A 24,752-nucleotide genomic window follows, 5' to 3' on the forward strand; every position below is an offset into this window, starting at 1 on the left:
GCTTCCGGGGACGTCAGAGGCGCGCGCCCGGGTCAAAGGGTACGCGTCGGCTCGCCCCGCCCCGCCGGCGCGCGGGTGTTCGGGACTTGACGGAGCGTCCTCGACGGACTGAGGGTGGGAGTGCGGCTGGCCAGACGGCGGGAGACGGTGAGTGCGAGCCCGCGCTCGGGGCTTGGCGCCCTCCGCGGCCAGCCCGGAAGCCGTGCTGGGGGACCCGGCTCGGGGCGGGACGGGACTTGGCGCGAGGGGCGAGCCCAGGTGGGGAGCGGCCATCTGCCCGAGCCCTCGCTTGCATCGCAGCCCCGGGGGGTCCGGGAGTGTGCAGTGGAGGGCTTCCTTCGGGAAGGCAGGAAAGACCCGCTGCAGTGCACCTGCTGGGCCGGTCAGCACGTGGCCCCAAACTTTATTCCGGCTGGCAGGTGTGCGCAGTCGCGAAGCCGCTGGCTGTCCACCTCGGGTGGCCGCGAGCGAGCCTGGGACAGGGAGGGTCGTGGAGGAGCTTGGAGCCGGGGAGAGAGGCCGGCCGGCCTCTTCCCTCCCGCGGACACTCCCCTGTCCCGCAGAAGCGCGCTCGGGCAGAGTCCCCGCACCCGCCCGGCGTGACTCAAGGCTGACGGACAGCCCAGGGGCGGCGCGGCGGAGAACCTGACCTCCGCGCTCGCCCCGGACTTGGGCCCGGCCCACCGAGCGCCATCCGTCAGGGTTCTTAGTTGAAAGACTCCGAGACGTCTCCTGGGCTCTCAGCATTTGCATTACTTTTTCCCTTTGGCCCCTACTTCTCACCTCGTGGAACCCCCTCTCCCCCACGGCCCGTCTTGTAATAGGCTTTGAATTATGACCCACAGGCACCGAGGAACCATGGTGCTCAGTAGCCTGGAGAAGATGATTCAGCTGCAGAAGCGCACTGCCAACATCAGGAACATCTGTGTGTTGGCCCACGTTGACCACGGTGAGACTCCTTTCCCGCTCCGCGGCCAGGCGGGCGCGTCGCAGCGGAGTGAGGCTGTGGACAGTTCGCGGGAGGGGATGCAAGTCTTATTGCTTTTTTTTTTTTTTTTTAAGATGTATTTATTTCTTTTTAAGGCAGAGTGACAGAGGGAGAGGGAGAGAGAGAGAGAGCGAAGTCTTTCATCCGCTGGTTCACTTCCCCAATTGGCTGCAACGGCCAGAGCTGCGCTGATCCAAAGCCAGGAGCTTCTTCCCACGTGGGTGCAGGTGCCCAAGCGCTTGGGCCATGTTGTACTGCTTTCCCAGGCCACAGCAGAGAGCTGGATCGGAAGTGGAGCAGCCAGGACTTGAACCGGTGCCCATATGGGATGCCGGCACCACATCCTGCGGCTTTATCCACTATGCCACAGCGCTGGCCCTTCTTATATCTTTTTACAGCTTTTTGTGTGATGTCAGAGAAGCATGCTGTAAAGCATTTGAAATGAATTCACTTACCTGATGGTTCATTCTGTGTAGCATATCAGATTTTCTTTTAAACCAGAACTTGAGTTTTTGTTAAAATAGAAAAATTTTTTTCTGATTTTTTTTTTTACTTATTTTTAAAGATTTATTTATTTATTTGAGAGTGACAGAGGGCGAGCTCTTCTATGCACTGGTTCACACTCCACGTGACTGCAGTGGGACCAGGAGCTTCATCTGGGTCTCTCACACGGGTGTCGGGCACACCTGGGCAGTCTTTCCCTGTTTTTCCCAGGCCATTACCAGGGAGCTGGGTCAGAAGTGGAGCAGCTGGGTCAGGAACCACTGCCCCTATGGGATGCTGGCATCGCAGGTGATGGCTTAACATGCTATGCCACAGTGCCAGCCCCTATTTTTTTAAATTATATGTATGTATGTGTGTGTGTGTGTGTATGTGTATATATATATAGTTCGTTTGCTTTTTGAGACAGGGAAGATAGAATTCACATCCCACCAGCTCACTCCTCAAATGCCTGCAAAGAGCCGTGAGCAGGTGCTAGGAGCTAGGAATTCAGTCCAGGGCTCCCATATGGGTAGCAGGGACCCAATCACCCGAGCCGTCACTGCTGTCACCCAAGTCTGCATTAGCAAGACTGGGATGAAGAGCCGGAGATGGGACTTGAACCCAGGCAGTCTAATATGAGATTCAATTTTAATCACTACACCAAATGCCCAGGCTTGGAAAAAAATTTTAAATAGCTCTGTTTCTAAAATGTCTATAGTCTTGGAGCCTGTATTATGTGTTCCTGTTTAATTCATCAGATATTTATTGAGATCTGCCAAGTTCAAGGTATTTTGCCTGGGATGTCATTAGGTAGAAATTTATGAGTGGAACAGCAGTCCAGCTGTTGAGGCGGTCTTGGGGTAAGGCCTGGGGAAATGAGAGAGATCTGTGAGAAAAACACAGCCTGTAAGGGTTGGGCATGCTTGATGATTGGGGAGCTAGGGGCCTATTAAGTAAAGGCTTCATAGCTAAAGATGACCTTTCGGGGGAGAAGGAAACATGTGGCCGAGGCCCATGGCTCTGGAAGGTCAGGAATAGCTAACGTAGCTGTGTGGACTCTTGATGGCTGTAGCAGTACTTCTTGCTAAGCCTGCTGGGGTTTCTGACTGCTTTGTAGTTTGGGTAGCCACCGCACAGGGACGGGAATGAGCGTGTGAAGTAAAACCTGTTTATCATCCTGAAGGTGAGGATAGGCTGGGCCATAGCTCGGGGAGCTCTGCGTGTAAGATCAAATGCTCCAGCTCTGGACTTAGGCGAGCTGGGTTCAGAATTCCGTTTTCAAGTTGTTTCGTCTTGTGGAGCTTCACTGTACAGCACCTGTAACATAGTCTGAAGACCAAACCTACCTGTAGGCTGGGAAGATCACGCGTGATGATAATGAGAAGCCCTTGGCAGGAAGATAAATGCTTCATCATGAAGAGGATCATTAACACTTTTTATGAGGCAATAGGAAGCCATTGGGCACTGAAAATAAAGCATGGGAATGTGGTCAAGTAGTGTATTAGAAAGGTGAGGGCCAGTGTTGTGGTACAGCACTTTAAGCTGCCTGCAGTGCCGGCATGCCATCTGGGTCCCGGTTCAGGTCCCTGCTGCTCGGCTTCCCCTCCAGCTCCCTCCTAATGGCCTGGGAGAGCAGCGGAAGATGGCCCAACTGCTCGGGCCCCCGCACCCACGTGGGAGACCTCAGTGAAGTTCCTGGCTCGTGGTTTCTGCCTGGCCCAGCCCTGGACATTGCGGCTATTTGGGGAATGAACCTGCAAATAGATCATCTCTCTCTCTTCATCTCCCCCGACTCTGTAACTCTGTCTTTCAAATAAAATAAAAAGAATCCTTTTTTAAAAAATGATTTGGCTGGTAGGAGTGCTTAGGAAGGAATGAAAGGCAGATAAGAGGTTAGGTGGCTGTGCTATCAATAGAACAGTGAAGGGAAAATGTGTAGGGGCAGAAAGAGATAATAGGTCACTTTCTAGGAGAAGCCAACTGAGAATCAATGTTATGTAGAAATCCAGTGAAGAACTGCCCTGTGAGTTTTTATAATTATATTTCTCACATTTTCAAGATAGGAGGTCTGACAAATTTTTTTTTCTTTATGAATTAAATCATGGAAAGTCAACTGTGTGTGTACCAACTCACTTTAAATTTATTCTTTAAATTAGGTTAAACTGTGCCATCCCAGAAAATCTGTGATGTATTCATTTATTTAATAAATATTTATTGGATGTCTCTCAGGTGCCAAACATTGTTCTGTCCTAGGGATATGGCCATGATACCTAATATTCTAGAACAATATATGTTTGAGAATGAATTCTTTATTGGGTAGCAAGAGAATGCCGGAGGATTATACACTGCCACACAGTATTTCTGTAGCCAACAAGTGAGCCGGTATTAAAGTTCGTCAGTGTTCCTGCTGATTGGTTAGTGATTCAAACTATGCACAGATTCCATAGCTTTGCTAAAGTTCCCGGAGTAGGATTAGAACTTGCCTTGACCGCCTTGCGGCGCTGGCACACCGGGTTCTAGTCCCGGTTGGGGCGCCGGATTCTGTCCCGGTTGCCCCTCTTCCAGGCCAGCTCTCTGCTATGGCCAGGGAGTGCAGTGGAGGATGGCCCAAGTGCTTGGGCCCTGCACCCCATGGGAGACCAGGAGAAGCACCTGGCTCCTGCCTTCGGATAGGCGCGGTGCGCTGGCCGCGGCGGCCATTGGAGGGTGAACCAACGGCAAAAAAAGGAAGACCTTTCTCTCTCTCTCTCTCACTGTCCACTCTGCCTGTCAAAAAAGAACTTGCCTTGAAGGAAAATACCCTCCTGTTTCAACCCAGCTACTCAGTGGCGTTCTTTAAACCAAGTTAACCGTTTATACCACTTGAAGTGCATAGTCTAGCTGTAATCTGTTTAATGAAGGTAACTATAAATGTTCTTTGAGTATACAAAGAATTTGTTTCATTTATAAGTGGATTCCTAAGGTTTAGGTTTGGATACTAGGTTACATTGGTAGCTACCGTGTAGCTGATGACCTCTGCAAGGCTGTATTGCAAACAGTAGCATATCTGGGTAAATTATTTGAATTTCTTTGCTTAGCTCAAGACAGGGACAGGGATCTTCCATCTACTGGTTCTCTTGCAGATGCCTGCAACAGCTGGGACCAGGCCAGGCTACCCAGAGCGTAGCACTCAATCTGGTCTGCTAGTGGGTGGCAGGGACCCAGTACTTGAGCCATTGTCTGAGCCTCCCAGATGCACAGTGATAGAAGCAGATCAAGCGTCTGGTACGGGGTGTGGGCGTTCCAAGCAATCTCATGAACACTGTGTCAGACAACCCAGCCTTGTGTTGTTTGTTTCATAGACAAAAGTTATTGCTGTCCTGTTGCCATTCCAGGTTATCAGGGCCTAAGTTTATAAGCATGATTGCTATCATAGATATAGAATGATTGATACAATAACTGTGATAAATAGGACCAAATTCTTGAGGCTAGGACAGGTTATAGGAACTATGGAAGTTATTTGTCAGATGTCCGTATTTTGATTTGCCCTATCAGGTAAAAAGTCTGTACATTTTACGCTGTGTAAAGTCTGCCTCAGTTTAAGGAAAATGCTTAGATAAAAGTTGCTTGCCACCTTTTGCGGTGAGGTTGATGAGGTCCACAGGATTGGAGCTAAGATTGCAGCATTGTAGGATTTTAATATCTGTGTCTTTTTAGATGATGTTCTGTCCAGAAGTCTAATAAAACTCTAAAATTTCCCTTATTCCTTCTGTTACCCACGTAGGTAAAAGTAAAATCTTTGCTAAGCCAACTTATGACCAGATGTTAAATCTATAGGTGCAGTCCATCCTTCTATCCCTTTAAAGATATATAGAAAATACATAGATTTGAACAAATGTTATTTTAACAGGAAAGACTACTCTGGCCGACTGCCTTATATCTAGCAATGGAATCATCTCAAGCCGCCTGGCTGGAAAGGTAAGCTGTTACATCCGTTCAGTGCTGTTCTTCCTAAGTCTTAGCTGGCTCTGAAGTGGCAAACCGCTTGCTGTGTTCTTCAGTGATCCAAAAAAGTCTAAAGCATAGTTCTTGAATCTAAGAAGCTACCCGTCTAGTAAGATAAAATAGATGTTGAGAAAAAGTTCCTACTGCTTTGTATTGCTTTTTCAATGCAAAAATGAATTTTTGTAACAAATAAAATGATACATGATTATGGGAGATTTCACAGAAAAAGAAGTTATTCGGAGGTGGTCGAGTTGGGTGATTTGAAGAGAGGGCAGGGAAGGGGGTGGGAAGCAACATGGATAAAAGTCGAGTGTTGTGTTGATTGGAGTGTGGTATATCCCTAGAGACCAGCAAAAAAGAAAACACTGTGATAGAATATCTGATTACAGAAGGAAGACCTTGAAGGGTAACCAAGTACCAAAAAAAAAAAAAAAAGGTTCTTAAGCCTGAGATGCGTAGTGCTTGCAGGAGTACAATCTGGGATCTGTGTTTTTAGTTGTGACGTGAAAGGCCTTCTAATAATTGAGGTAGTGATAGAAAAATTAAAAAAAGGTGTTCCTCTTCTTCATCTAGGCTAGAATCAGGAGGAGTTATCAGGTGACAGGGAGTGGAGAGAAGAGATGGTTAGCAAAGTGGAAACAGCAGAGTAGACCCAGGAGACCTGTAGGTAGCGTGGGGTGTTTGAGGTGGGGGGGGGTGGGTGGGGATCTAGCTCAGACTGTCTACAGGAGGCTGCAGAACTTAAAAAGTTGGGATGAAATACTGAAGTACTTGTATTTTTCCCATGTGAAAAATTAGAAATTTTCTAAGTACAAGAAGTCTAAAGTAAGTACAAAAAAAGAAATAATAAAATCTAATTAATGAAAAATAATACAGACATTTTATGGAAAGGATCAGTAAAACCACAAGTTACTGAAAAAGATTGACACAGCTAACAAATACAGTATAATCATGCTGGGTGCATGCCATTACTCATTTTAAGAGTGAACTCTAATGGGCTTAATTAATTATAACATGTTAGTGTTGGTTCACCAGTTGTAAAAATATACATCATACCATATGCTGATATAAGATGTAAATTATAGAGAATAGGTAGCATATATGGGAACACATGTACTTTCCAGTCATTCCTTCTGTAAACATAAAAGTACACTAAAAATACAAACCTTACTAACAAAAAAAATTACTAGTAATATATAGGTGATTCATGATTATTTGACAAAACATTTTTTGTTTTGTTTTTAATTAATATTATTGAGTCACCTCTGGTGCTTTTTACAAGCTGTTGTCCCTAAAGAGACTCAGTATATTTGGGGAATAAATGAAGTATGGTATGAACATATAAATAAATGCTTTTGAATGAATGACTTTAAAAGACTAATAAGACTGGCAAATATCAGCAGGACTGATGCAGAAGAAGAGAAGGAACGGAAATGAGTGATACTGGGAAAGAATGGTGCTGCAGGTTAGAAAGGTAGTAACAGGGGCCAGTGCTACAGCACAGAAGGCTAAGCCTCTGCCGCCGGAATCCCCTATGGATGCTGATTCATGCCCCCGCTGTTCCTCTTCTGATCCAGCTCTCTGCTATGACCAGGGAAGGCTGTAGAAGATAACCCACATGCTTAGGCCCTTAAACCTGTGTGCGAGACCCAGAAGAAGCTCTTGGCGGCCATTGGGTAGTGAACCAATGGATAGAAGACCTTTCTCTTTGTCTCTCCCTCTCTCTTTGTAACTCTACCTCTCAAATAAATAAATGAAATCTTTAAAAAAAATTAATAACAGGACATAATAAATAACTTTATGACCATGAATTGAAAAATGGTGAAATGGAAAAGTCTAACATGTATGGAAAATTATAACTTATTAAAATAGAGTCAAGAATAAACAGAAAACTTGAATAATTCTATAGTCACTTGAAGAAATTAAAAAAGAAGAGAAATTGAATAGGTTGGCAAATGTCTCTTTCCACAGAGCAAAAGCCCAGATACTTTGAAACATCTGGTTCTGTCAAACATTCAGGAAACAAAACAATTTCATTCCTATTTAAATCATTCCAAAATATAGGGAAGAAAACCCCCACAGGGAATATTCCCCAGATCATATGTAGATGACGTAATTTTGATACAAAGGACTGTTAAAGGATAACCAAGACAAGAAAATTGCATGCCAACCTGATGATTGTAAATAAAAAATTATCATTTAACAAAATGAATCCAGCATTGTAAAGATAGAAAAAGATAATGCTTCATAACCAGATTTTATCCTAAGGAACTCAAGATTGGTTTCCTAGTCCTATATCAAAATATTAGTAGATTAAAGGAAGAAAATTATGATCATTTCAATACACACAGAAGACATTCAATAAAATTTAACATCTATTGTGATATAGCCTCTTCACAAAGAAGGTGTAGAGAAGTTTCATAATCTCATGAATATTTACAAAAAGCCTACAGCCGAGGTTAAGCTTAATGATGAAGTGTTGGACCTTTTCTATTTATATATATATATATATTTTTTTTTTGACAGGCAGAGTGGACAGTGAGAGAGAGAGACAGAGAGAAAGGTCTTCCTTTTTTTGCCGTTGGTTCACCCTCCAATGGCCGCCGCGGCTAGTGCGCTGCCACCCTCCAATGGCCGCTGCGGCTAGTGCGCTGCGGCCGGCGCACCGCACTGATCCGATGGCAGGAGCCAGGTGCTTCTCCTGGTCTCCCATGGGGTGCAGGCCCCAAGCACTTGGGCCATCCTCCACTGCACTCCCGGGCCACAGCAGAGAGCTGGCCTGGAAGAGGGGCAATCGCGACAGAATCCGGTGCCCCGACCGGGACTAGAACCCGGTGTGCTGGCGCCGCAAGGCAGAGGATTAGCCTATTGAGCCGCAGCGCTGGCCTCTATTTATGTTCAGGACAGTTCTGTCAAACCAATCACTTCATTGTATTATAACTTAACATTTACTAGAAATTCTAGCTGCAACAGTAAGGCAAGCAAGAGAAAGAAAGTGAATTTTGGAAAAGAAGATACAGATGTTTTGATAGATAATATGACTTTATAGAAAACTTTAATAGTATGTAGATAAATTGCTAGGATATTAAGCATTTCTAGATACAGAAATCATTGAAATAAATGTATATAAACAATAAATAGAAAATATAGTACAAAAAATGTGTGCCATTTAACCTGAAAATGTATCTATGAGAAATTGAAGAAAATATAAAAGGAAGGTATACCATGTTCATGTATTAACAGGCTCTATATTTACAAAAGTGACAACTTTTCATGTTGCACTAAAGATTTAGCAATTCCTAAGGAATTCTAATAGTTTTTTTTTAAACTTGATATACTGATTTAAAAATCTGAATTGTATAGCAAATGGTAAACTGATAATAACCAAGAAATATCTGAGGAAGAAGGTGGTGTGGAAATGTGTCCTAGTAGATGGCAAGACCTGTTAAGAACATATTGTAACCTGCAGTTTGCAATCAGTAGAGGTGGAAACTTGACTGATAACCTGGAAGATTAGGCCTAAAACCAGATAGATTTGTATGAGCTTCATTTATCACAGAGTTGGCATTGCATTTCTGTGGAAAAAACATGAACCTCTTAATAAATGGACCTTAAGCCATTATCCATGTGAAAAAAGGAAATTGGACTACTGTTGACCACCCCCAAAAAGTCAGTTGTACAGTTAAAATATGTGTATTTGAAAAAGTAGTATAAAGCTTGTAGAAAATAATATAGGAAAATGCTCTCATGGCTTTAAGGGAAGATATCTTAAGATAAAAGTGTGAGGGGCTGGCGCTGTGGTGCAGTGGGTTAAAGCCCTAGCCTGAAGTGCTGGCATCCCATGTGGGCGCTGGTTCTAGTCCCAGTGTTCCACTTCCACTCCAGCTCTCTGCTGTGGCCTGGGAAAGCAGAGGAAGATGGCCCTAGTCCTTGGGCCCCTGCACCCCCATGGGAAACCTGGAGGAGGCTCCTGGCTTCTGATCAGCACAGCTCTGGCCGTTGCAGCCAGTTGGGGGGCGAACCATCAGATGGAAGACCCCTCTCCCTCTCTTCCTTCCCTCCCTCCCTCTCCTTCTCCCTCTCCCCCTCTCCCTCTCTCCCTCTCTTCCTCTCCCTCTCTCCCTCTCTTCCTCTCTCCCTCTCTTCCTCTCTCCCTCTCTTCCTCTCCCCCTCTCCCCCTCTCCCTCTCTCCCTCTCTTCCTCTCCCTCTCTCCCTCTCCCCCTCTCCCCCTCTCCCTCTCCCTCTCCCCCTCTCTCCCTCTCCCTCTCTCCCTCTCTCCCTCTCCCTCTCCCTCTCCCCCTCCCCCTCTCCCTCTCTCTCTGTGTAACTCTGGCTTTCAAATAAATAAGTAAATCTTTAAAAAAAAATAGTCCACTTAAAAAAAAGATAAAAGTGTGAGCTATTATATAAAAAGTTGGCTAATTGAACTACATCAAGAACATCTATTTATCAAAAATAAGGAAAGGAAAAAACCTGGTAACTGGGGGAAAATATTAATAACAAATTTATAGTAATTGACAAAGAACTAGTACTCAGAGACCATAAATAACTCTTACCCAAAACAAAACAAACTTGTAATACAGCCAGTAGAAAGATTCACAAAAATCTAATATAGGAAATTCACAGAAGAGGTGTAACAAATGCTCAATATAATAAACCTATTTTTATTTTAAAGATTTATTTATTTTATTTGAAAGACTTAGAAGGAGAGGCAGAGAGAGACAGGTCTTCCATCCTCTGGTTCACTCTCCAGTTGGCTGCAACGGCCCAAGCACGCCGATCTGAAGCCAGGAGGTTTTTCTAGGTCTCCCGCGCAGGTGCCGGGGCCCAAGCACTTGGGCCATCTTCTACTGCTTTCCCAGGCTGTCGCAGAGAGCTGGATTGGAAGTGGAGCAGCCGGGACTTGAGCCGGTGTCTCTATGGGATGCTGGCATTGTAGGCAGCAGCTTTACCCACTGTACCACAGTGCCGGCCCCACAATGAACTTATAAAAAGATACTCAGCTCCATTAATAATTGGATTGAAGTAACATAAAATCATGAGATACTATGGATAATGTCTAGCGATATCAAGTCTTGTTGACATTTTGCATTGCAAAAGTAATCCGCTATTGTTGAGAGATTAGATCAGTCTAAGTACTTTGGCAAACCATTTGGAAGATGTACAAATGTAATAACTCAAATTCCCTTTCTATGTAGATTCAAGAGATATACCCCCATCTATTCTTATAATAAGAATAATAACTTCTGTTATAGTTGCTCAAAACTGGTGTCAGTTTACATGTCTATCATTCATAGAGTGGAAAAACTAGATGTGGTAGATTTGTAAGGTAGAATCCTATGGTAATGAAAATGAATAAATTCTAACTACATCCATCAATATGGATGAATCTTGGACAGAATGATACAATGTTAACATATAGTATGCTTCCTTTTATGTAAGGCTTAAAATTTGCAACTCTAAGTGATATATTACTCAATGATATAATTCATTTTCAAAAATTATAAAGAAAGCAAGAGAATGATCAAGATCAAATTTCAGGGTAGTGATAACCTATGAGCCTGGTGCAGAGGGGACTTCAAAAATAGCATTAAATAATAATAAATAATTATTATTATATTATTCTTCATTAAATAATAATAAATAGTTTGCTTTTTCCACAGGTGTTCATTGTATTGTTATTATATTTTTACTGATACTCTTATACATGTTGTGTATAAGCTTGGTGCTTAGAAACATTTGGCTATATAAAATGCTGCTTCTAGGTCAACAAAAGTGAACACTGAAAAAGATAATTGCCCTTGGCCAGGTGTCATTGGTGTCTTTGAGAAGTTTTGCCAGAGCTGTGGGAGTGGAAGCCGCGGAGCTGGCAAGGGCTGGGTTCTCCAGGAAGGGGAAGGCACTGCCATTATTAATGCGTTGCAGAGCCTAGCAAACCACGTACCCGTATTGGTAGGCATTAAAGCTTTAGAAAAGCCATCAACTGCACGGTGATGTTCTTCATTCCTTCTGTATCTGCCTTTCTTTTTTTCTTAAATGTGTTTAAAATCTGTTGATTGGAGAAAAGCGTTAAGGCTTTTCCTGCCGGTAGAGACCTTGTGTTTCAGTGTCCTTAGGCTTTGTCAGACATCCCTTGGCATTGCATTTTTGTGGGGAAAACATGAAAAAGAATGGCAGTGTTCTGATGAGTAGAAGGGAATTCCCCCAAATGCTCCTTGGTGTGCATTATTCTTAGATTGCCCAGACATTCATGGCTGAAATTCGAGTGAGCAGCACTCTGGGGAGGGTGTGCGGTCTTTGAGTATGTTCATGAGTTGCTAGTGCTAATATCTTTCAATCTGTCTGTGGGCCGGCGCCGCAGCTCACTAGGCTAATCCTCCGCCTGCAGCACTGGCACACCGGGTTCTAGTCCCGGTCGGGGCGCCGGATTCTGTCCCGGTTGCCCCTCTTCCAGGCCAGCTCTCTGCTGTGGCCCGGGAGTGCAGTGGAGGATGGCCCAAGTCCTTGGGCTGTGCACCTGCATGGGAGACCAGGAGAAGCACCTGGCTCCTGGCTTCGGACCAGTGCGATGCGCCGGCCTCAGTGGGCCTGCCACGGCGGCCATTGCGTGGTGAACCAACGGAAAAAGAAGACCTTTCTCTCTGTCTCTCTCTCTCTCACTGTCCACTCTGCCTGTCCAAAAAAAAAAAAAAAAAAAATCTGTTGTGTTCTCTTCCTTTGACCAATTTCTCTTCTTCAACCCTCTGCCCCTTAAAAAGAAAGTCTGTAGTTTAAAATTAAGTATTTGGCCGGCGCCGCGGCTCACTAGGCTAATCCTCCGCCTAGCGGCGCTGGCACACCGGGTTCTAGTCCCGGTCGGGACGCCGGATTCTGTCCCGGTTGCCCCTCTTCCAGGCCAGCTCTCTGCTGTGGCCCGGGAGTGCAGTGGAGGATGGCCCAGGTGCTTGGGCCCTGCACCCCATGGGAGACCAGGAAAAGCACCTGGCTCCTGGCTCCTGCCATCGGATCAGCGCGGTGCGCCGGCCGCAGCGCGCCGGCCGCGGCGGCCATTGGAGGGTGAACCAACGGCAAAGGAAGACCTTTCTCTCTGTCTCTCTCTCTCACTGTCCACTCTGCCTGTCAAAAAAAAAAAAAAAATAAGTATTTAAGATAAAGCTTAAATCAGCCTATTTTAATGTTACACTTTAATTCATCGGGAAGTAAGGGTGCATGTGTTATGTTTTTCCAGTTACGGTACATGGACAGCAGAGAAGATGAACAGATCCGTGGGATCACTATGAAATCCAGTGCCATTTCACTACATTATACGGAAGGTACATCAAACATCAAAAAAAATAGTTTTGCGTCTTTCACATCTTATTGTAATGGAATGAATTGCATGCCTCAATGCCTGAATTTCTTTGCTTTGTGTTCCACAAATTTCATTCTGGAATCTCCAAATGATCCGTTGCCACAATAAGGCCGTCTAGGCTGGGATGCAGATGAGGGTCTCTGGAGGAGGGCAGTTCCCACCCGCCACCTCCACCTGGTGGATTCTTCACGAGGAAGTCGGGAGCCCTGGGACTTGACTGGCAAAGCCTCATGTTCCACGGCAGCAGTGGGTTGCCATGATCAGTTTCAGCTTGCTGTCCCTAGATGAGGATGTCTTTTGAAGCAGCCCTTCTAGGATTTTATCTGGTAGTCGTACAAATGTGGAAGATACATGTTTGCTCTTATTCAACGAAAAACTTGTATTAGGAAAAAAATGCCAATAATCTAAATGTCAAAAGGAGAATGGTTAAATAAACTGATAAATCCATGCTGTGAAATGCTATTCAGCTGTGAAAACAAATGTTTGATCAATATGTAATTATATAGAAAGAATGTTACATTGAGAGAAAACAAAGTAAGTTGCAGAATATTTTTGTAAGATATGAATGTTTGGGTAATACAAAATATATTATGTATGCAGATAAAGGTGTCTGAAAGGATACAGACCAAGCCCATAACAAGGATTATCTTCAGGGGCTGGATTATAGTGAAACTTGTACTTTTCAAAATATTTATTTTTGTACTGTTTTAAATTTTGCATAAAATGTATATTTTTATAATTAGAATATAATAAAGGTCTATTTCCTTTCCCTGATGGACTGATCTGTAGTACATCTTCACAGTGGCGCTGGCTCCAGGGGAGAGCCTGCGTGGGGCAAGACTGTTCTCTTTGATATCAGTCTAAAAATGTTTTGTACCAGACCAGTGCTGAAGCACACAAATTTCTGATGTTTAATGCTTCATTTCTTTTTTTCTTTTTTTTTTTTTTTTTTGACAGGCAGAGTGGACAGTGAGAGAGAGAGACAGGGAGAAAGGTCTTCCTTTGCCGTTGGTTCACCCTCCAATGGCCGCCGCGGCTGGCGCGCTGCGGCCGGCGCACCGCGCTGATCCGATGGCAGGAGCCAGGAGCCAGGTGCTTTTCCTGGTCTCCCATGGGGTGCAGGGCCCAAGCACCTGGGCCATCCTCCACTGCACTCCCTGGCCACAGCAGAGAGCTGGCCTGGAAGAGGGGCAACCGGGACAGAATCCGGCGCCCCGACCGGGACTAGAACCCGGTGTGCCGGCACCGCTAGGCGGAGGATTAGCCTAGTGAGCTGCGGCGCCGGCCCTAATGCTTCATTTCTAAAACATCACCTCTCAGTTCTAAAGGATTTTTTCTTATTCTGTGATTCAGACAGTGAAGCCGAAGATTTATTTATTTCCTTAAATTTATTTATCCAAGGTTTATCTGAGGGTTTATTTATTTGTTTTTATGCATTTTATTATTTACTTAGATGTTTAGGCTCTTAAACTGAGTTTATACAAGCTGGTAAACCCTGACCAATTACTTTTCCCATGGAACTGTAATCATACATTCACATATATAGTATAAACATGTGGTTGAACTGCAATTAATATACATCTCCATCTTACGATTTTTCACAATAAAACAAATTACCAGGTATGCAGATATTATAAAATATAAAATATTATATGTTAGCTCAACTTGGTAGTAGAAACCCACTTTGATTTTTCCAAGAAAGGTTAGAAAGAAAAAGGAAAAAAAGAATCACACTTCAGACAAAAATGAATTGGTAAAGAACTTTGGGTAAGTATGGAAAAATGTTGTAAGAATTTAAGAGAATTTATGATCAAGAATTGTTTTAAGCCACATACAGTTCTACCTTTTACATATTTAGATTTTCTACAAGTTCTGCACAAGACAAAGGTAACATTTTTCTAAAAATACTGAAGAGCTCCCCCCCCCCATTCTTTTTTTCAGCCTCACCCCTACCCTGTTAAACCTCAGAATGCGAACATTAAACTAATTCTAAGGCTTTTCTGCTGGAAACATTAAAGACAGGTTCTTCTGTACAATACACATTTTCAAAACGAAGGTTTTCCTGAATTGTGCAAAATAAGACTTACAGAAAGGTTAAATAATCACCATAAGACATGGCAAAATGAAAAAAAAAAGGGTTAAGCAAACTTGATCTGCATTGGTATGAATGTGGGAGATGTAAACATAAAGTGATCAGGCCGGTGGCCTCTGCTCTTAGTGTTTCAAGGAGTAAACCACAGAAGGCCTAAAGTGTTTGTAGTTCCTGGGATTTTTAATTGTTGAAAAAATTATCTTAGCATTATTTATTTTTATCTTTAAATTTATTTGACAGAGAGTGAGAGAGACAGAGAGAAAGGTCTTCCTTCCATTGGTTCACCCCCCAAATGGCCGCTACAGCTGGCGCTGCGCCGATCTGAAGCTGGGAGCCAGGTACTTATCCTGGTCTCCCATGTGGGTGCAGGTGCCCAAGCACTTGGGCCATCCTCCACTGCCTTCCCGGGCCAAGCAGAGAGCTTGACTGGAAGAGGAGCAACCGGGACTAGAACCTGGTGCCCATATGGGATGCCGGTGCTGCAGGCGGAGGATTAGCCAAGTGAGCCACGGCGCCGGCCCCCAGCATTATTTTTTAATTTAAAAGGCAGAGAGAGAGAGAGGTCTTCCATCTGCTGATTTACTCTTCAAATGCCCACAGCTGGGGCTGGCCAGGCTGAAGCCAGGAGCCCACATCTCAGTCTGGGTCTCCCACATGGGTTGCAGACACCAACCTGCTTGAGCCAGCACTGCTGCCTCCCAGAGGGTACAGTAGCAAGAAGCTGGAATCAGAAGTGGCACCAGGACTTGAACCCAGGCAGGCGAGCACCCCAAGTGGCATTGTAACTGCTGTGCCAAATACCTGTCCTGATTTTAGTTCTTATACTAAAATATACAAGTATTATGCTGGGTATTTTGGTACCTAGTTTTCTAAGTTTCTTATGTGTTGATAAGTTTCTAGTAGGTGAGAAGATAAAACTTGAAGCTGCATCATTTCAGGAAAGGTCACGTGGTCAGATGATAAGCACATTTTAAGTGGGAAACGCCAAGAACCTTTTGCTGCATATCCAGAGAGTTGATCCTTACTCATTCATGGTGGTTGCAATTCTGTCACACCACTTAAGGCCCGATAAAGCAACGGTAAAACTGCCTTCTGATACTCCTTCACCAAGTAACATGCTGGCTAATATGTATAACAAACTAGGTCATATATCAGGTTCCACTTCAAGATTTAACCAGTCATCAACACAGTGAGTCACTGGTGTAGCACCATCATCTGCAGGCCAGTAAGAACATGGATGCCTTCTTTGTTCACAGGAGTCGTCTAAGTTTCTTTCCATACTCCTGCTGTTGTGGTGAAGTCATATGTCTTAATGTCTTCTCTAAGCTTAAGGTTGTTTTGGTTGGGTTGTATGTAATAAGAAATCTCATGTTCTTGTGTGTGACTTCTACATGAGCTAAGTGGTTCATTTGAGCCATGTTAACTTGGGTAAAAACCAGTTAATAGAATTATGAGACTTTCATAAATTGAGTACAGCAATTATGCAGAGAAACTGAAGTCTACCTCACTGTACTCTGCTTGAAATTGTCAATGCTTTGAGTATGAAGTTAGGGATGATGGGAAATGAAATGAGCCTCCTAATAGGGAGCAGCAGTTCTTGTCCAGTAAATAATGGGAGGGAAGTGCGCTGAGGCTTTCCCACCCTGGGCCACACCGAGTAAAGTGCTCCATGGACTTCAGTTCAACACTTTGTCTGGTTGGCCATTTTTTCCACGGGGGCTTTGTGGTAGAATAGTAATAATTTTCCACAGTTCATTGTCTGCACAGTTGTCTTGCATTGCCTGGTAGTGTCTCCATTGCCATCACAAACTCCCTAAATTTGTGACCAAGAGCACCACAGAACTGAGGAATGAATGTGCTCACTGGAGGTTGTGGCCTAGTTGTATAGCTGGTCCCAACCCATTGGGATGGGTGGCAATGTCATTGTCAGTGCAGGTGGTAGCAGGGACACCAGGCTCTACCATGCAGCCTCTTTCTTTCTTGATTGGTTGATAATACAGCCTCTTTCTGTCTTTAAGATAAATGGATGGACGGATTGCTTTGTTTAACAGAGAGGGAGAGATGGAGAGAAAGATATTCAATGTGCTGGTTCATACCCCAGGTGGCCACAATGGCCAGGGCTGGGCCAGGCTGAAAAGAAGCTTCCTCCAGGTCTGCCATATGGGTGGCAGGGGCACAAGCACTTGACCCATCTTCTGTTGTTTTTCCCAGTCCATTTATAGGGAGCTGGATTGGAAGTGGAGCAGCCAGGACACAAACTCACACCCATACGGGATGCCAACATTGCAAGTAACGGCTTTACCCACTGTGCCGTAATGCCAGCCCCTTTTTTCTTACACTTTATAAAGATCTTTAGCCTTCTTCCATACTCATGTTTTTACTCTGTTTTTTGTGAAGATTCTGGTTGTGTCTGTTTTAGTCTTCTACTCCGGACCTTGTTTGTAGTTGGAGCTGTAGACATTTTGATTCTGGATCCAGGATGGCCCTAGAGATCACATACCTGTAAAAGCTTGTGGATCTTCCCTCTGAAACTCCACTGTGGGCATCTGGTTTTGTATCTATTATTCTTTAGTATGTCTTTCTCTTTGCAGCTTTTGCCTATTCCTCTTGCTCTGACTTTATCCAGGTTCCTTATCTTTACACCTCTTTTTTTTCACCTTACTTCTGTTGCTTACTGCTTCACTCTCTTGTGTTTCTGGTCACACAGTCTGAAGAGCAGAATGTGGCCCAGCTCATCTTTATGCCATGGTCCAATTGGTGGTAGCTAGAGTGGAGTTGAAAAGTATCTAATGTGTTTCTCTAAGATCAATGGCATAACTGCCTAGAAGGGACTTTGGACGTTCTGACAATGCTAGTGTTGTTTTCCAACTTTGAAAAGTGGGGATAGAAGTTGGGAATGTTGATTGAGAGACCCAGGCTCTCAGAATACCTGAGAGATGAGGTATGTCCTGTCATGAAGGTGGGACTGTTTGGAGGAGAACCTGGAAGAGGGGAAAGAGACTTGATGGTTGAAAAAACTCACAGATCACAGCTTAACCTTGTGTTCTTCCTTCCATCCCTTGTCCAAGATGAACTCGTAAGTTCAGAATCTGTATACTAAAGGTTAATATCTTTCTCTAAATCTGACTCTCAATTTGACAGGCTTTCAAACTTGTTTCAGGTCCTGATTTGGATTGGAATATATAGAGACCGAGGACATAACAGATTTGTGCAGAAACATCCAAGTATTTGTAGTGTCCTTATATGGTGATGAGCAGGTGGAGAATTTACACCTCTGTTAGTTTCAGCTCTGTGGTTCTCTGTTCTTAGTCCAAAGACAAGACCATGGAGAAACGGATGCATAGGGCCAGCTCATACCAGACATTTTTTCTTATGCAGAGGTGGTGGTGTCCCTGGACTGTGTGAACATTAACCCATGATCCTGATTGTCTTTCAGGAAAGGGGCTAGGAAGGAAGACTTCCACTGTCGCTTGTTTGATTAAGGGTCAGATTCTTTAATCTTATGACAATGTCAGTTTGTGAAACATTCCTTTGATGTCAGACCCAGGAAAATGGGTGCATGATAGTTTTATTCTGAGCAACGTATCTCACATGCCCGATTTTGCCTAATCCTCAACAACAACCCTGTGAGATGGCTATTGTCCTTATTTTACGTATGTGCACAAGGAATTCAAAGAGGTTACAAAATCTCCCCACGTACAGAGAAGTTGCTAACATGTGGCAGTGGTCCTAGGAACTGAGTAATTACATTTCCAGCCTGTTCACTTGGACCCGGAGTCTCTTGGAAGGCAGTCAGTCTGGCTGTGGCTAACTCCTCCTGGAACTTAAATCTCTGCTTTCCAGCTGGGATTGCTGGGCTTACTTATGGACATCTTGTGGCCAACGCCACATCCCTATTGTCCTTGGTCACTGCCCAAGATGTAAGCCACAGGGTCTGGCCTCTTTACGGCCATGTTTCTCTGTGGTTCTAACACCCTCCTTAAACCATCCGTCTTCCCTTCCTTACCAACACTTACTCTAAAAATGTTCCAAGGTCAACAAATATATCCACATCCTCAATGTCTTTTTTATTGACACTCCGTCTTCTTCCTGCTTGGCTTTCTCCTGACAACACTGCTTTCTTTTACTGTTTTCAAATGAGTGCGCTCATTTTTACATGTGTCTCTGGGTTGGGACATGGGGTTGCCATTATTAATTTGTTTTTTTTTTTTTTTTTGTCCTATTTATGTTTCTGAAGCTCAGTCCCCCCCCCCCCCTTGTTTTCAAACCCCTTTTGAGGCTCCTGCTATCCAATTATCCACCATTCTTTGTTGTTGTCAGCTCCTGGTTATGGTCCCTGCTCACTGTTGAATTTGGCAGCTGCTTCCTCCAGGGTAGCTTTTACCATCTCTGAGAATGACTTCTGCAACAACTCGGCAACAGTGATGTTTATTTAGTTCTCTACTTCACCAACCTGCTGCCACGGCAACTTTGAGGAGTCCAGCATTCTAGCACCTGGAACTATCTGTCGCCGACTTTTAAATTTACATGCTCCCTTCTCCATTGTCTAGCTGTCCCTGCCTGTCGTTGTGGGTAGCCATCCTTTGACATCGTCAGCTTCTTGAGCGTTTTGCGCCCTGATCAGTGTCCTCCTTCATTCACGCCCTGCCTCGGGACAGCCCAGATTCGTCATTTCACTGGCAGTTGCCGTTGTCCTCAGTGTCTTTGCTTCCTTGACCTCTCACACCTCTCCCAACAAAACCCCCATCCTTAATAAAATGAATACACTTTTTTCTTTATTGGTTTGGGTTCCCAGCTGGCAGCCTTTCCACGTCTCCCCTGTTCCTTCTTGCTCATTCTCAACAATCGTTTTCAGCCCTCTCTCTCCTCTTCCAGGCTACTGCTCAGCCCCTCCCCCACGATCACAGCCCACACCCCACCTGGCATTTCACAGAATGCGGAAGCCTTCTCCACTACTTGCTCCCGTAACTCAAGAATGGAACGGTGTTGCCGTCTTTGCTTATCTCCTATCTCAGGGCAGACTCCTGCGCTGTACCCGACTCCTATTGAGCAGCCTTCCTGCTAGATCTTCACTCTTGTTCTACACTGACTCCTCTCGATCAGCTCTTAAGGACGCTCAAGGCCATCTCTGGTCTTAAAAGTATCTATGAGTATGAGGCTATAGACTTTCTTCAGCCCATATGCCCTGCACGGTCATCTTCCTTCCTGGTCGTAGGTATGCCACTGTTATTCTCTCACTTGCCCTGATGTTGGGACCTGTGCCTTACAGTAATGATACGCATTAGCAGTGTCAGACTGCGTACCAGACAGTTCGTCCTGGTCTGTGACACTCCCTCCAAGAGGACGTAAGCATAGAGAGGCTCTGAGCAGTAAGCTTCGATCTTTCTTCACACTAGAGTTTCCTATTCAGATTCTTATTCTTACATCCTTTCAAGTAAAAATGCCAGTAAGTAAAGGCATCGCAGCAGCGTAGACGTGTAAGTACTATATTGTCTGCCTGTGCAGCAGGACATCAGGAGTGGGGAAGTTCTCAGTGGTGTCAGAGTGAGGGCTGAGGCCATGTTACTGGGGTGCTGATTTGGACCAGCATCAGGAGAAACCAGACATGAGTGAGGTAAACCAGAATCACTAGTGGTCCCCACACAGTCTGATGGGTGCCGTTCATGGTTATTTCTAGATCATGGTGCCTTCCCTCCTTTTCTCCTCCTCCTCACTTTTCCCACTTACTCCATCAGTCAGCCATCCACAGCCCTTCTCCTTGTTACATTCCTCTCCTGAGGATGGAGCTTGGTTTCTCCTCCGTGCTGTTTGCTGTGTCTGCACACTGGAGATTTAGTGTAGTGCAAAGTGCTTTACAGCTCTGTCAAATCACAAACTATAATAGTTAATTTGCAACTTTTAAAATATATTGATTTAAAATAGAAAAGGATGGTAGGAGGGAGTGAGTCTTGTGATTCTAGTTGGGGTATAGTTTATGAACATCATTGTTGTTTGTTAATATGTAAGAAGTTTAGTCAGATAACTCAGGTTCTGCCTGTCTTCCTGTTTTTTTCTGTTGTTAGATAAGGTATTTCTACTAATATACAGAAATATAAACGATACTTAAAAAACGTTCAGATCTCTGTCCACAGCTTCAGCTTGTCTTTCTTCCTTTTTTTTTTTTTTTAAATTATATATTTATTTGAAAGTCAGAGTTAAACAGAGAGAAAAGGAGAGGCAGAGAGAGAGAGAGGTCTTCCATCCGCTGATTCACTCCCCAGTTGGCTGCAACAGCTGGAGCTGTGCCGATCCGAAGCCAGAAGCCAAGAGCTTCTTCCGGGTCTCACACACAGGTGCAGGGGCCCAAGGACTTGGGCCATCTTCTACTGCTTTCCGAGGCCATAGCAGAAAGCTGGATCGAAGTGGAGCAGCTGGGATTCGAACCAGCACCCTTACGAGACGCCAACACTGCAGGCGGTAGCTTTACCCACTACGCCACAGCGCCGGCCCCTCTCTTTTCCTTTATTTCAAGGAAAGTTTTCTCTGTGGAGCTTTGTGTGTGTGCTTTAGTGAACATCTCTAGTGTTCAAGGTATTGAGCACTCAGTTCCTTCCATGAGGTTTCACTGTTCACAGAGGAGACATTTTTGCGGGTGCTGGTGAGGAATAACTGGTTTCTATGAAACAGTGACGTATGGCACTTGAACTGCTTGCAAGGCTCTTTTCGCGAACCCTCAGGAAGCAGCAGAAATTGTCTGGAAGGCATTTCTTGTACTTAACTCATGGCCTTTCAACTTTTTTCTTTTTTTTTCAATTGCCTGGAACATAAAAAAATTGAATTGTTGTTTGACTTATTAGATTAGTCCCTTGAAATGAAGAAATTTATTTTGGAATGCCTGGAAATAAGGCGGTAGAATTTTTTGTCCCTGAATGCCATAGCAGGGATTAATGCAATGCATAGCTCTAGGACCATGTTACCAATCAGAAAGATCATTTGGCATACTTAAAAAATGGTTTCAGGCCAGCGCCGTGGCTCACTTGGTTAATCTTCTGCCTGCGGCGCCAGCATCCCATATGGGTGCTGGGTTCTAGTCCCGATTGCTCCTCTTCCAGTCCAGCTCTCTGCTGTGGCCCGGGAAGGCAGTGGAGGATGGCCCAAGTGCTTGGGCCCCTGCACCTGCATGGGAGACCAGGAGGAAGCACCTGGCTCCTGGCTTCGGATAGGTGTAGCTCTGGCCATAGCGACCATTTGGGGGGTGAACCAACGGAAGGAAGACCTTTCTCTCTGTCTCTCTCTCACTGTCTAACTCTGTCAAAAAAATTCAAAAAAAAAAATGGTTTCTAATTTCTGCTAACAGTTAGTAATAATGTCTATTGTGATAAATCCTATAACTTTTTTAATGTATTTTATTATTTGATCCTTATACATGCAAAGTAGTAGATGACTTTCAAGAAAACAAGTTTTTTTTTTTTTTTTTTTTTTTTATTTTTTGACAGGCAGAGTGGACAGTGAGAGAGAGAGACAGAGAGAAAGGTCTTCCTTTGCCGTTGGTTCACCCTCCAATGGCCGCCGCGGCTGGCGCGCTGTGGCCGGCGCACCGCGCTGATCCGAAGGCAGGAGCCAGGAGCCAGGTGCTTTTCCTGGTCTCCCATGGGGTGCAGGGCCCAAGCACCTGGGCCATCCTCCACTGTACTCCCTGGCCACAGCAGAGGGCTGGCCTGGAAGAGGGGCAACCGGGACAGAATCCGGCACCCCGACCGGGACTAGAACCCGGTGTGCCAGCGCCGCTAGGCGGAGGATTAGCCTAGTGAGCCGCGGCGCCGGCCCAAGAAAACAAGTTTTAAAAAAGCATAATGTGTGGGGCTAGTGTTGTGGCTCATGGCCATCTAATATGCCAGCATCTCATATGGGTGCTGGTTCCAGTCCCAACTGCTCCACTTCTTTTTTTCTTTAAGATTTTTTTTTTTATTTATTTGAAACTCAGAGTTAACACAGAGAGAGAGAGAGGTCTTCAATCCGTTGGTTCACTCCCCAGATGGCCGCAACTGCCGGAGCTGCGCCGATCTGAAGCCAGGAGCCGGGAGCTTCTTCTGGGTCTCTCACACCAGTGCAGGGACCCAAGGACTTGAGCCATCTTCTACTGCTTTCCCAGGCCATAGCAGAGAGCTGGATCAGAAGAGAAGCAGCCAGGACTAGAACTGGCACCCATATAGGATGCCGGCACTTCAGACCAGGGATTTAACCCACTGTACCACGGTGCCGGCCCCTGCTCCACTTCTGATCCAGCTCCCTGCTAATGTGCCCAGGAAAGCAGTGCAAGATGGCCCACATGGGAGTACTGGAAGAAGCTCCTGGTTCCTGTCTTTGGCCTGGCCCAGCCCCTGCCATTGCGGCTGTTGGGGAGTGAATTAGCAGACAGACAATCTCTCTGTCTCTGTCTCTCCCTCTCTTTCTGTAACTCTGCCTTTCGAATAAATAAATCTTTAAAAAATAAAAAGCATAATGTGGCATTAGCCACATTAGTTGCAGTGGAAGAGCTGTGCTTATGTACCTTGTTTTCTCTTGTGGATGTGGACCTACGTTTACCCCACCTTTGGAATTTAGCCTGAAGAGACTTGGAAGAGTTTGAGATGAAAAAGGCGTCAGTGGAGGAGCTGGAGGCCTGGCTCGGAGCTGAACTCTGCCGTTGTCAGCTGTGGGCCGGGGGCACTCGCTGTTGCTTGCCATTAAGAACATTTCACAGTTGGACAGACTCTTTCATCACAGGGCCTCCTGGACCTTTGGTAGGTTTGTGTGTGGTGAGCCCCAGGCCAGCCTGTATTTTCTTAAATTGATCACATGCTTATTTGTCAGGCTGTAGATTTGCAGGTCGAACACTTGGTGTATCCCGAACTTTCTCTTCCCTTCTAGACCGGAACATGTCATCCATGCATGAATTTTGAACGATCTCGAATTGTATGCATAATTAGGGTGATATAGATCAGAGCTGTATTTTTTTTTGCCCGAGTATTCTCTAAAAAGTCCATGACCCCAATCAAACATATGAGCAATGTTGTCTAGAAAGCCCAAGATTTCTGTATGTGTGCATTTTCAGAATCTGTGAAGACCTGAGAGGAGACCCAGTCTCTGAAAATTCTGGTCAGGTACAGGTGGTATCGCAAAAGACAGATTCCTGCTTATGACTCTCCCACGCTAAAGTCAGTGTTCAGCCAAATGAGCAAGCAAGTGTAGTTTCCCCATCTGCCAAGTATAAAGGAGTTCAAGGCTCAAGAAGTGAATCAGGTCATTAGCTAGACCTGGGTGAGTTTCTGGCTCGCTGCTTTGTGACTTGGGGCCCTAAAGCACTTTTATCTGTGAAAAGAAGGGTTAGGCTAAGAAAATGGTGAGTGATTTCAAGAATCTCACCACTTTGGCCTTAGGTGATAGGACTGTGGACCATACCAGACTTGCTCATGTTTCTCTGGCTTACTTGGTTGCGACTGTGGTGCTTACCCAACAAGTGACTGGGAGAACTGGTGCCGTGAGATATGACACTCACAAGGCTTAGTGAAGGCACAGTGGGTCATTGCTCCAGAGCGTCGGTTCTTTGACTTTCTTTGGAGATGTCCGAGGTCCTTCGCTGGTTAGTCTTTGCTGTGGGTGCAGAGAGAGAGCCAGAGTTCCCCTGATCCTCATACAGTTCACACTCCTTAACTCTGTGTTTCAGAAATTCACCTCTAGTAGAATTTTGGCACATGGTGTGAATTTACTTTTCTTCTGCTTTTAGTGCTTAAAGCTATGATCTTTGGAGTTAGAGGTGTTTGAAAATGTATTTTTACCATTTTATGTTGTGTTGTTTTATAATCATCCATATCACCTAAAGCACAATGCAATC

The 24,752-nt window shown here is 44.9% G+C and overlaps 1 protein-coding gene across 3 annotated transcripts in view; it reads left to right on the top strand.

Annotated features, from left to right (window-relative positions):
• Positions 1-7: 7 nt before the first annotated feature.
• EFL1 (elongation factor like GTPase 1) overlaps positions 8-24,752 on the top strand; it is a 144,030-nt gene continuing 119,285 nt past the window's right edge. For 2 of the 3 annotated variants that reach the window (XM_002721464.6, XM_089309515.1), the window contains exons 1-4: positions 8-147; positions 846-949; positions 5,361-5,428; positions 12,685-12,769. In XM_002721464.6, the coding sequence (XP_002721510.3) occupies positions 859-949; positions 5,361-5,428; positions 12,685-12,769 (244 nt within the window). In that variant the 5' untranslated portion in view covers positions 8-147; positions 846-858. The remainder of the gene's footprint in view (positions 148-845; positions 950-5,360; positions 5,429-12,684; positions 12,770-24,752) is intronic. The other variant, XM_089309516.1, reaches the window with a different exon arrangement.

This window comes from Oryctolagus cuniculus, chromosome 12 (assembly GCF_051225735.1).
Source record: "Oryctolagus cuniculus isolate XC-2025 breed Fujian yellow rabbit chromosome 12, ASM5122573v1, whole genome shotgun sequence".
Classification (NCBI taxonomy): Eukaryota; Metazoa; Chordata; class Mammalia; order Lagomorpha; family Leporidae; genus Oryctolagus; species Oryctolagus cuniculus.